The following is an 11,488-nucleotide window of genomic DNA, read 5'->3' as shown; positions in this document are numbered from 1 at the left end:
GGGAATGCAAAAGAAAACTTCACAGATCATGGTCAGCTCTGAGTAATAAGATAAGAGTTTGTCTGAAGCTATAAAGGATTGTTTACAAAAATATTACCATTGTGGTAAACTACAGACTGAAGGCCGGCCATTTTCACTATTTACCCCAAGGATGCCTAATAGAGGACACGACCCCAAAAAGGAGAATACGTCCTCCTTTTTACGGAGGTCGGATAACCTTATATATAAGAGCAATAGCTGCATTTGATTCGTTTCTTGTAGATGTTAGAATCACCATCCGACGCTTCTATAGACGCGGTCTAAGCACTGACAAATAAAATCCATATAATCCACGGATCCATTTCTGGAGTAGCAAAACGCTGAAACACACCGCACGCTCCGTATTGACTAATCAGACCAGTCATGGACCAGTTGTGTAGTGTTTTCCTCGCTTGAATGTACGCTTATTATTTTTGTTCTATATAGATCTGGAGCTACGTTTTACCTGTCACTAGAGCAAGGGGAAGTAATGAAATTCTACTGGTAATATACACAAAACAATGTCATTGATGTACCCTGCAGTGTAGGCCATTGCATTGATGGCACTAAGACGGCCAGCCAACTTTGATTATTTTTTCCTTGTTGGATTCAGAATTCAAAGCCTCGCAAATGTGGTGTGACAGTTGAAAATAAATCATGAGGCTCAGTGACATATTCACGCTGAACAATGCCAGTTTGGCCAGGCTTGTTCTGTACAGTGCATTGTTTTGTTTTAGTTTTTTCATCTTCGTGGGTGTGGCCATCGTAAAGGTAAGCCAGCCAAGGTTGTCAATGTATTAAATAATTAAATGCCAATTTACCTTGTAATTTTTTAAGAAAAACAAATATTTCTTTGACCTAGTCATTAGTTGTTAACAATAGTCTTATATAAAAAAAAACAAAAAAACAAGATTAAACAGAGAGTTTATGGTAGACACACGTATTGTTAGAATTCAATAGAAGTGAAAGAGAAAGAGGAACAGTAAACACGCAAAATATAAAAATATCCTTTTAAAAAAAAAGCTTTTCTTACAACTAATTCTTTCAATAATGTGCACATTTTCTCCCTTATTTGATATCAAACCAAACAATTAATTAATAGACTAACTGATTACTTTTTAAAATTGATTTATGCTTTGTCAGGTAAATAGCTGTTTCCACTTGATTCTTTCTAAAATGTGTATTCAACACACACAAAACTCATAATTATACTTATATCTGTTATGCAAAAAAAAAAAATGGATCTGGGCTTTGTCAGAGTTCTTATAATATTTCCAAAAGCCAGTAATTAACATTTTTAAACGTAGCCCAACGTTAATTAAAATCCTCATTCGCAACCAGCACACCGAAACTATTTGGCCCTTGGCTGATTTGGTTTGTCAAGACGTCAGCGCGTATGAAGGTTTAAGTTTACCTGTATGCTAATATAGTCAATTTGTTAAGGTTTTAATTTATGCTATACACTTCTATAAGTCTTTTTTTGCTCTTACGGTGTCTATTTAAAAAAATCATATGTTTAAACATGGTTTAAACGGTATATTGAACTATATTGTACTGTATGATTCTTATCTAGACAGCTATACAACTTCCCATAAATCATGATATAAATTCCTCTGCTCTAGTGTAGATAGTGACAGTTCGAAAATAGTTCCTTTGTTGAAGTTAAGTTTTTGTTTCTTTCCTGGGACCCATCTCTATCTTTTAAACATGGTTCCATAGTTTCAACAGACACTGTAGGTTTAGATTTTCTTACTTTCCTTTTTGTAATTGTAATCAGATAAAAGTAATAGTGCGAAAACAAAATACAAGTTCATTAAAAGTTAATATTATGAACAAATGGATTATAAACTTGTCCCCCTCCATCACCTTACCCGGCTCATTAAAATGTTGCATTTTCTTGATTTCAAAATGTTTTTTAGGGTTTTAGTTTTGAATGAAAGATGTGTTTCAATAATAGATGTGAAAATCTTCGAATTACTTTGAATAAAAATAATTAAGAAAAAGAATCAAAAGATTTTAATGCAAATTACCAATACTATACTTTTTTTTATAGCTTGTGCATAAAAACATTATTTCTTTTTATTGCTTAAGGAAACAATTTCAAATATTAAAATTTTTCATTCCCGTCAATTTGAAAAACCAATTAAATTTTGAATAGAAAAAAAGAACGGCAGAAAAACTAAAAAGAGGCAAAGAAAAGAAGCCTTGAGCCCAAGAATCCCCATGATGAATAGTGAAAAGCACAAATACTGAGGTTTCCTTTAAAAACAACTTTATTTCTAAAACTCTTCCACAAGAGTGAAAACATCTATAGGCTCAACCATTACATGTTAAGTAGCTTCTTGACCCAATGTAACAAATGATCATGCAACTCCTCCCCTTTTTAATTGTTTAATATGTATGTGACAGGTTCGAAAGGAACTCCCACACATGCACATTTGATCTATAACCGGCATTAAAGCATCTGAGCATCGTTTCTGTTGGATCTAGATTTTCCTCGAAATCTTATTAGAGATTTGCATCTTTGGCGTATAAATTTAAATAGCTAGTATTTCTGGTGCACATGGTATCAGAATTGTTGATAAGCTTTGTATTTTAAAATAATATATAATAATAATTTATTGTGCACTGTTTAGCAATGTAAAATAACATTTTTAATTTCTCTCGCACACCCTCAACAAAGTGTATCACTTACTCTTACAATATGGCTTACTTGACATTGTTGAGGTTATCTCTGAAATCTCTCCATATCTTCTTCTTTTAATTTTCTTACATTATCTCTTTAGGTTACCTTTAATCGCTTCCACATTTCCAAATTTCGCTTTATCTTCATTTTCTATTTAATCTTAAATGTAATTTTTTTTTTGCTTACATTCTGTAAACCGGATCTTAAAAATAGAAAATCAAATTAAAGGGAGATTACTGTGGTTACTTGTTTGACATGAAAATTTCTCGATATGCCTTGTCCAGTCTATAAATATAACACAGGAAGAAATATTTAAAAGAAAAAACTACACGAACAAAAGGAAGAAAAAAAAAGAAAGAAAAATGACACACAGTTGATTGTTTGGTGTCTAAATGTGTTGTTATAGTTCTGTTGACAAGATGGAGTGCATTGTTGTTGTTTCGTGTTGACTACATGGCGGTTGAGTGCTTTGCTGTAGCTGTGTTGACTGTTTACAAAACTTGTTTTGTGTTGACTACATGGCGGTTGGGTGCTTTGCTGTAGCTGTGTTGACTGTTTACAAAACTTGTTTTGTGTTGACTACATGGCGGTTGAGTGCTTTGCTGTAGCTGTGTTGACTGTTTACAAAACTTGTTTTGTGTTGACTACATGGCGGTTGAGTGCTTTGCTGTAGCTGTGTTGACTGTTTACAAAACTTGTTTTGTGTTGACTACATGGCGGTTGGGTGCTTTGCTGTAGCTGTGTTGACTGTTTACAAAACTTGTTTTGCTGGGGTTTTTTTTGTTGGTATTACATCCTAAATGCCTCTGTATTTCCAGTGCCACATCAATGCAACTGAAACCCAGGGTTGCTGCCGTCGTAAACCCATGGATGCTGCTGTTGTAAACCCATGGATGCTGCCGTCGTATAATCAAAGCAAACACGCGACACGTTACTCAGGCAACCGCGTGACATTTGAGAAATCGTTAAACAACAAAACAGAAATGTTTGACACGAGCTGCATTCATCTTTTCTGAAAATATTATTAGAAAAAACTATTCTCTGTATGTTAGCCTAAATTGATACTCAAGCCCCTAATGAAAATGAGCCTTGAACGCCTTTTAAACCCTAAACCTCAGATTCGAACCCTACAAGAAGATCCATATTGAGCTCTCTACTTCTCTAGTGAGTCTCGAGGGCGACGAAAGGATAATATCAATCCTATTTGAGAACGTTTTTAATGTGAATTGTTTTCTAATTACTAATGAAATTTTATCCCTTCTTTATTTGTATCATGTTTTATTTCAGAGTGAAGCCAATGGGAGCTGTCCACTTTTTCTGAACTACAGGTACTCACCAGTCTCTTTGTGCAATTATCCAATGGTGATAGCCATTATATTTCAACTCTGGTATTCTTTAGTGCGACTTGTTTACCTGGTGCTGTTCAAATTAGGAAAACTTCCAAATCCGTATGTGTTAATTTTACATTAGTAATTACAATCTCTCATTCTCAGCTCTGTTTGTCTGTCTGTCTCGATCCCACATACTAACACACCTAATAACTGCTCATACGTGTGTACACATGTAATGAAGTGTTAATTTAACTAAAGTAATTACAATCTCTCATTTTCAGCTGTTTGTCTCTGTCTGACTCTCACACATATTAACACACCTAATAACTGCTCATACATGTAATGAAGTGTTAATTTAACTATAGTAATTACAATATCTCATTCTCAGCTCTGTTTGTCTGTCTGTCTGTCTCGATCCCACATACTAACACACCTAATAACTGCTCATTCGTGTATACACATGTAATGAAGACGTTTGGACATGGTACATTCTTGACTTTGCAGATTTCCCACTCACTTCAACTTGATCGAATTCATTTGTCTGTGTGTTGATGCTGGGAGTCTCATACTTACCTTCATTGCAGCTATTATACTATCTGCAGGATACAACACAACATGTTCAAATCATAATAAGTAAGTGTTGAATAATTCCTCCCAGTTAACTAGTCGATGTGTATAAGCATTGATAAGAATCACTGCAGGTTACAGGTAGGCTTACTATATCGTTAGTTAGGTGTCTGTTGTCAGGGCCTGCCTTAGGTAATTGGAGGCCCTAGGCAAAGTGAATTTGGTGGCCCCAAATAAAAATTAACAACGAAAAAATACAATCCTGCAAGTTTTAAAAACATACCTGTATCTTTATGGAAATATGTTTTCGACACGTTCTTTATGGCTAATTGAAGATGACCAAAAGACTAGATCTTTCCAATCGAAACCGATCCTGCATCGCTTTATGAACTTGCATCTTCTTTACCGTGTTCATGACTTTTTCCTGCTAATTAGCCGAATCTTTGACTACTTTTTCTAAAGCCATCTGCTTTTCCTTTGCCTTTTGATGTAGATCTACCAGACTTGAAATAACGTCTCGACCATAGACTTATATATTATATCTAGACTGGAAACCGGAAACAAATTCTTATCTGCGATTGATCGATTCACAGACCTATATATATATATATATATATATATATATATATTAATGTACGTAACTCTTTTTCAAGCTCTAAGGGAAGTCGCCCCAAGCAATCTTTTCTGTCTTAGAAAAGTAATGATCTTTAGTTTTCAAAGTTTAGAAATAATGCAAAATCATTTCTCGGATTTTCTTTAGAATGGGCTATTTATCACAGAACTATATATTCACGCCATGGGCGTAGCCAGGATTTTTTTTCGGGGAGGGTTTTGGGGGGGGGGATGCCCCCCCCCCCGACCTCCCCCACCCCCGCGAAAAAAAATTATATATATATATATGTGTGTGTGTGTGTGTACATAATTAATCTTTATAACATTCTGACCCTTTCGGAAGACGTTTATTGTTTATTGTAGACTCCCCGACATTGCTAGCAAGGGGGTCTGGGGGAGTCCGCAGCGCTCCCCCAGCGCGGGGCAAAGCCCCGCCGTCGAGCACTATTTCTGGTATTGAAAGCCGCCGAGCACTATTTCTGGCTTTGAAAGCCAACAAAATGCATATTCTGAGGTATATACAGTGCATTATCTTGCTATTAAAAAGTTTGCTTTAAAATAATATTGAAGAGAGATTTTCAACTCTAAACGCTCTGTAGGGGAATTTTAAACTCAAAACCATCTGGAGGGGTTTTAAAATTTAAAGAAAAAGCCATCTGGAGGAGGGGGATTTAAACTCAAAACCCCTTTGGCTACGCTCATAGATTTTATAGTGTGTAATTTGCTTTTTTTTTATATTGAAGAGGTACTTTTTAGCTTCAAAACCCCAACTGGAAGAGTGAGGGGGGTTAAACTCAAAAGCCCTTTGTCTACGCTCATAGAATTTTGAGTGTGTAATTTGCTTTTTTTTATTGAAGATGGGCTTATCGTAAATTTTGGATGGGGTTTTAAAATCAAAATCTTCCTCAACTGTGCTGTTGGAATTTGGGGATTGTTGTTTGCATTTTTTTTTTTTTTTGTTTTATAGAAGAGGGGGATTTAACTGCAAAAACCTCTGATAGTAGGTTTAAAATTCAAAACCCCCTGTAGGGGGTTTTAAACTCAAAGCCCCCTGGTAGAGGGATTTGTATCTCAAAACCCCCTGATAGGGGTTTTTAAAATCTCAAAACCCCCTGGTAGGGGGATTTAAACTCAAAACCCCCTGGTAGAGGGTTTTTAACTCAAAACTGCCTCTGCTGTGCTGTGGTAAGTGATGATTTAGTATTAAAATCTCACCTAAAATAAACAAAATGAAAGCAAAAATCAGTCACTTAAGTCCGTCCCCCCCCCCTGCGGGGGGGGATTTCATTTCGGGGGGGGGGTTTGAACCCCAAGAACCCCCCCTGGCTACGCCCATGATTCACGCTAAAATATGAAACAAAGCCATTTCTTTTTAGTCTCCATTGAGATAATGTTTCAAAAACCCTAGATCGAAATAATTCATGTCTGTTGATTTTAATCATCTTATATTATATATCTTATATATATATATATTTGGCGGTGGGGGGGGGGGGAGAAAAATCGAACAAAATCCTGGCTACGCCTATGGTGGAGATGCCGGAAGAGGTTGTCAGTTTTGATTTAGTAGAAACAATATAGGTAGGCGTAGAAGTATTCATGATGGTAGAGAGTAGAGAAAGTAGATAGTCATGGAGGTAGCCACAGAAGTAGCCTTAGAGCTTGCCAATAAAGAAGAAAGAGTAGACAACGTAGACATAGTGATAGCTATAGAAGTAATAATAAAGAGATATTGATTGAGATAGTCATCACAGAGTAGAGAATAATTATTGTGTCCCGTGGTAGTCATTAGAGATAATTATAGAGATTATCATATTTGTAGTCGTGGAGTGGAGGTAGCCAAAGATATAGTCGTGGAGTGGAGGTAACCATAGATGTAGTCGTGAAGTGGAGGTAGCCATAGATGTAGTCGTGAAGTGGAGGTAGCCATAGATGTAGTCGTGGAGTGGAGGTAGCCAAAGATATAGTCGTGGAGTGGAGGTAACCATAGATGTAGTCGTGAAGTGGAGGTAGCCATAGATGTAGTCGTGAAGTGGAGGTAGCCATAGATGTAGTCGTGGAGTGGAGGTAGCCAAAGGTGTAGTCGTGGAGGGGAGGTAGCCATAGATGTAGTCCTGGAGTGGAGGTAGCCAAAGATGTAGTAGTGTAATGGAGGTAGCCATGGATGTAGTCCTGGAGTGGAGGTAGCCATAGATGTAGTCGTGGAGTGGAGGTAGCCATAGATGCAGTCATGGAGTGGAGGTAGCCATAGATGTAGTCATGGAGTGGTGGTAGCCATAGATGTAGTCATGGAGTGGAGGTAGCCATAGATGTAGTCATGGAGTGGAGGTAGCCATAGATGTAGTTGTGGAGTGGAGGTAGCCATAGATGTAGTCGTGGATATAGACGTAAAAGTCTAAATCGATGTCTGTAGACCTGTCAAAGAGATAGCCAGTGGAGAATGTAAAGATACTATAGCTATAGATGTAATAGAGATGGTCATAGAGGTAGTCATAGCAATAGTCATGGAGGTAGTCATACAGAATAGTTAAGGAGTAAGCCATAGAGGTAGTCATGAATATAATCGTAAAAGTCTAAATCGATGTCTGGCTCAATTTTAGTTTTTGCTTTTTCAACAGGATCTGTGATGATCTGAGGTGGGCCCATGCAGCGAGAGTTGCTCAGGTAAGTAACATCATGTCTTGGCAGAATTTAAGTCATTGGTTAATGTACATGACTACATGCATGACGCGTGGAGTGTGATTGTCTTCTTTTTGTAATAACGTCTGTACTTTATAAGATTAGATGTCTATATTCTCTGTTGTGAAAATTGAATTTGTGGAAGATGTATTATTATTTAGCCTACAAACTCAGATTCCCATTGTTTTGCGTAAAAAAAAATAATTCTACTACAGAAAATGCCACACACACCAATAGTGCACCTTTAAAAATTGATACATTGCTAACATATGAAAACTGGAATTCTCATGATACATTCTTTTCTACAATAATTCTTCGGCTTACTGCTCTTTGCAATTATTTTTTTTTTTAAATTATTGTCTCCCTTTATTTTAATGTTTTGGAGACTAAATGTAGCCTAGATCTAGATCTAGTGGGAGGCGTCATAACGAGATGAAAAGGGTGAAACAGTTTAATTTTATCATTGCATTAGTTGAAAGACAACTAGGCCCTACTCTTAGTTATATTTAGTAAAGTATCGAGATGTAGGCCTACATGTATATCTACATAGAACCATAATCATTGTTATCAACACATAATGACTTCTAACATGGGCGTAGCCAGGATTTTTTTCGGGCGGGGGGGGGGGGGCCGCAAAAAAATGTATATGTGTGTGTGTGTGTCTGTGTACATAATTAATCTTTATTACATTCTAACCCTTCATTCTTCGAAAGACGTTTATTGTACCCTAGAATAGGTTCTTCCTGGAGTTAGTGGACAAATTGTAGACTGCCCGCCATTGCCTGCAAGGGAGTCTGGGGGAGCGATGTGAGTTTTTTTTAGCTTCAAACCCCGCTGGAAGGGGCTTTAAACTCAAAACCTCTTTGGCTGCGCTAATAGATTCTTAAGTGTGTAATTTGCTTTTTTTTTATTGAAGAGAAATTTTTTAGCTTCAAACCCCGCTGAAAGGGGATTTAAACTCAAAACCCCCTATGGCTAAGATTATAGCATTTTGAATGTGTAATTTGCTTTTTTTTATATTGAAGAGGTATTTTTTTTAGCTTTAAACCCCGCTGAAGGGGGGTTTAAACTCAAAAACCCTTTGGCTACGCTCATAGAATTTTAAGTGTGTAATTTGCTTTTTTTATATTGAAGAGGCGGTTTTTAGCTCTAAACCCTCTGGAAAGGGGTTTTAAACACAAAACCCCTCTTGGCTACGCTCATAGAATCTGGTGACTGACTTATATTGAAGAGGGGGGTTTATCGTAAATTTCGGAGGGGGGTTTTAAAATCAAAATCTTGCTTAGCTATGCTCTTGGAATTTTGAGATTGTCGTTTGGATTCTTTTTTTTTTTTGTTTGTTTTGTTTTATAGAAGAGCGGGATTTGACTGCAAAACCCCATGGTATGGGGATTTTAAACCCAAAAATCCCTTGGCTGCGCTGGGGCAAGTGATGGTTTAGTATTAAAATCTCACCTAAAATATACAGAATCAAAGCAAAAAATCAGTCAGTAAAATCCGATCCCCCCCCTTGGGAAATTTCATTTCGATTCCCCCCCCCCTGGCTACGCCCATGGCTTCTGATTTTCTTTATATATTTCCCCAATCAGCCACTAGAATCATTTTCAAACAGTTCCAACTTTACTCCATCATCATTCGTCATTTTTTTTAATTGCGAGTTACTTTACTTACTATTTTCGAGACATAAGGAAATAGGCCTACTTGGAAACTAATGACTATGTGAAACCCAGATTATTACTTTATCTAAACAATTTGCTGGATTCATATATTTTATATATCAAACTTACTGGCCAGAAGTGCTTCTGAAGAAGTCTACATGTTATGAGGCCAAAGTTGTTCTTGGTTCTGTCTGTCCTGGGTTACGCTACCCAGCCTGAAAGATGCGCCCGTGTGGTAACTGTCATTAGAGGAGACGACTATGCCAATAAGGGTGCTTAAGAACTTTTGTTTCATTGAACTGGTCGGGGATTGAAAGAGAAAAGATCCCAAACGCCGTTCTTCAAGGGGCCGTTCTAGAACGAGGTGATATGTTTACATCTGCTTGAATTTCTCTCAAAACTATTGTGGAAGCTTTCGTTGTCTAAGAGTTTCAAGAGTCAACTATTACAACAATAACGACAATCTGTCAATAGGAGTCTCATTGTAGATTTCACTTTTGATATCCATGAACGTTTTTTGACAGAATTTGTTACAGTCTGTTGCTTTTTTATGCATGCATTTTTTTTTTGGTGAAGAGAGGGGGCCCATTTCATTTGTATGTTTTTGTTTCCCGGTCCCCCACACACACCTTCAGAAAATTGCAGCATTTTTTTTACACGTGTTTTTTTAATACTCTGTTTCAGGCGGGTGCATGGATTTCTACAATATTATGGATAGTTCTCATCACTATGTGCGCCATTACTTTATGGAGAGCAGGAGTGATGCCTTGGATGATCAAAAATCCCGCCAGTTCTTCAGCACCAACCAATCAGCAAGTTCCAACTAACCATCAAGTTCCACAAATCTCCACATTGGCTGCCGACACATATCAGCCCACGGCAATGCCGGGAAAGACTTTTGAAACGACCACTGACAATCCATATGAACCAGATTTTTAGTGTTGTGAAATAGAAGGTGGTCCAAAAGTAGATTTACAGTTATTAAACTGCTTTTAATATGTTTGAATCGAAAGGAATCGTTATAGACGGCATGAACACTGACCTAAAACGTCGCAACCATGGGGCAATTTAGACCAATAGTTCGTTGCCGCGTCACAGGTCTGTACGACATGGCAATGAGCTATTGGTCAAAACTGCCCACAGGTTGTGACGTTGCAGCTCAGTGTTCATGCCTTCTATAACGAATGGTCTTGGTTGAAGTTAATTGCGGCACTGTGTGTCTGAGTTTCAAGTAGAAGGAGGATATTCTGAGCATCTGTGAGATTCAATTGTTTCAACTAACAAGTTGATCTATAACGAATTTCAAGTAGATTTAAAACGAGTTTTAAGTAGATCTATAATGAGTTTCACTTTCAAGTAGATCTATAACGAGTTTCAAGTACATCTATAACAAGTTTTAAGTATATCTATAACAATTATAAGTTGATCTATAACGAGTTTCAAGTAGATCTAGATCTATAGAAGGCTTCGTGTAAATTTATAACGAGTTTTAAGTAGATCTATAAAGAGTCTAAAGTAGATCCAAAACGAGTTTCCTTTGTTCTAGTGTCGAATTGTTAAATAAATAGTCTACGTGATAACTGTAAACCTACTTTTGGACCAGCCTCTGTGATTGTGATACAATGCATTATATTTATGAGAGAGAGAGAGAGAGAGAGATTAAAAGTCATAGGGTGAGGCCGAGTTAAAAAGTTGCGTAAAATATTAATTTGTCGTCATGGTTTTTTGTTTTGAGAATAATCCCCCGTTATGTACATTTATTTCTTGTCGTTGTTTTTTTTTCTATATTTTAAAAAAATATTTATATTAATATAATTAATAGTATTATATAATACATCATTAATATAAGAACGACTTTTTTGTTACTATGAAAAAGAAAATACGAATAAACAAATGAGATGTCATGCGTTCATTTTTTCTCTCTCTCTTTTTTTTTAAAT

General features: G+C 36.7%; 1 protein-coding gene across 1 annotated transcript; it reads left to right on the top strand.

The window, feature by feature from the left end:
• Positions 1–355: 355 nt before the first annotated feature.
• Positions 356–11,454, top strand: LOC106059895 (uncharacterized). Its single transcript, XM_013217589.2, has 5 exons — positions 356–789; positions 3,992–4,152; positions 4,540–4,668; positions 7,830–7,875; positions 10,233–11,454. The coding sequence occupies exons 1-5, from the start codon at positions 676–678 to the stop codon at positions 10,485–10,487; spliced, it is 705 nt and encodes a 234-aa protein (XP_013073043.2). The 5' UTR covers positions 356–675; the 3' UTR covers positions 10,488–11,454.
• The last annotated feature ends 34 nt before the right edge of the window (positions 11,455–11,488 follow it).

The sequence above is a fragment of the Biomphalaria glabrata genome, chromosome 3, assembly GCF_947242115.1.
Source record: "Biomphalaria glabrata chromosome 3, xgBioGlab47.1, whole genome shotgun sequence".
NCBI classification, from domain to species: Eukaryota; Metazoa; Mollusca; class Gastropoda; family Planorbidae; genus Biomphalaria; species Biomphalaria glabrata.
Note: the sequence above shows the minus strand (reverse complement) of the source record. Positions and strands in the feature narration are given on the sequence as shown.

Bases quoted from the DNA above. Each gene is read 5' to 3' on its own strand.
- LOC106059895 (XM_013217589.2), top strand. From the start codon at position 676: ATGAGGCTCAGTGACATATTCACGCTGAACAATGCCAGTTTGGCCAGG. The intron at 790-3,991 runs GTAAGCCAGCCA...GTTTTATTTCAG, and splicing joins TGGGTGTGGCCATCGTAAAG to AGTGAAGCCAATGGGAGCTG. The intron at 4,669-7,829 runs GTAAGTGTTGAA...CTTTTTCAACAG, and splicing joins ACATGTTCAAATCATAATAA to GATCTGTGATGATCTGAGGT.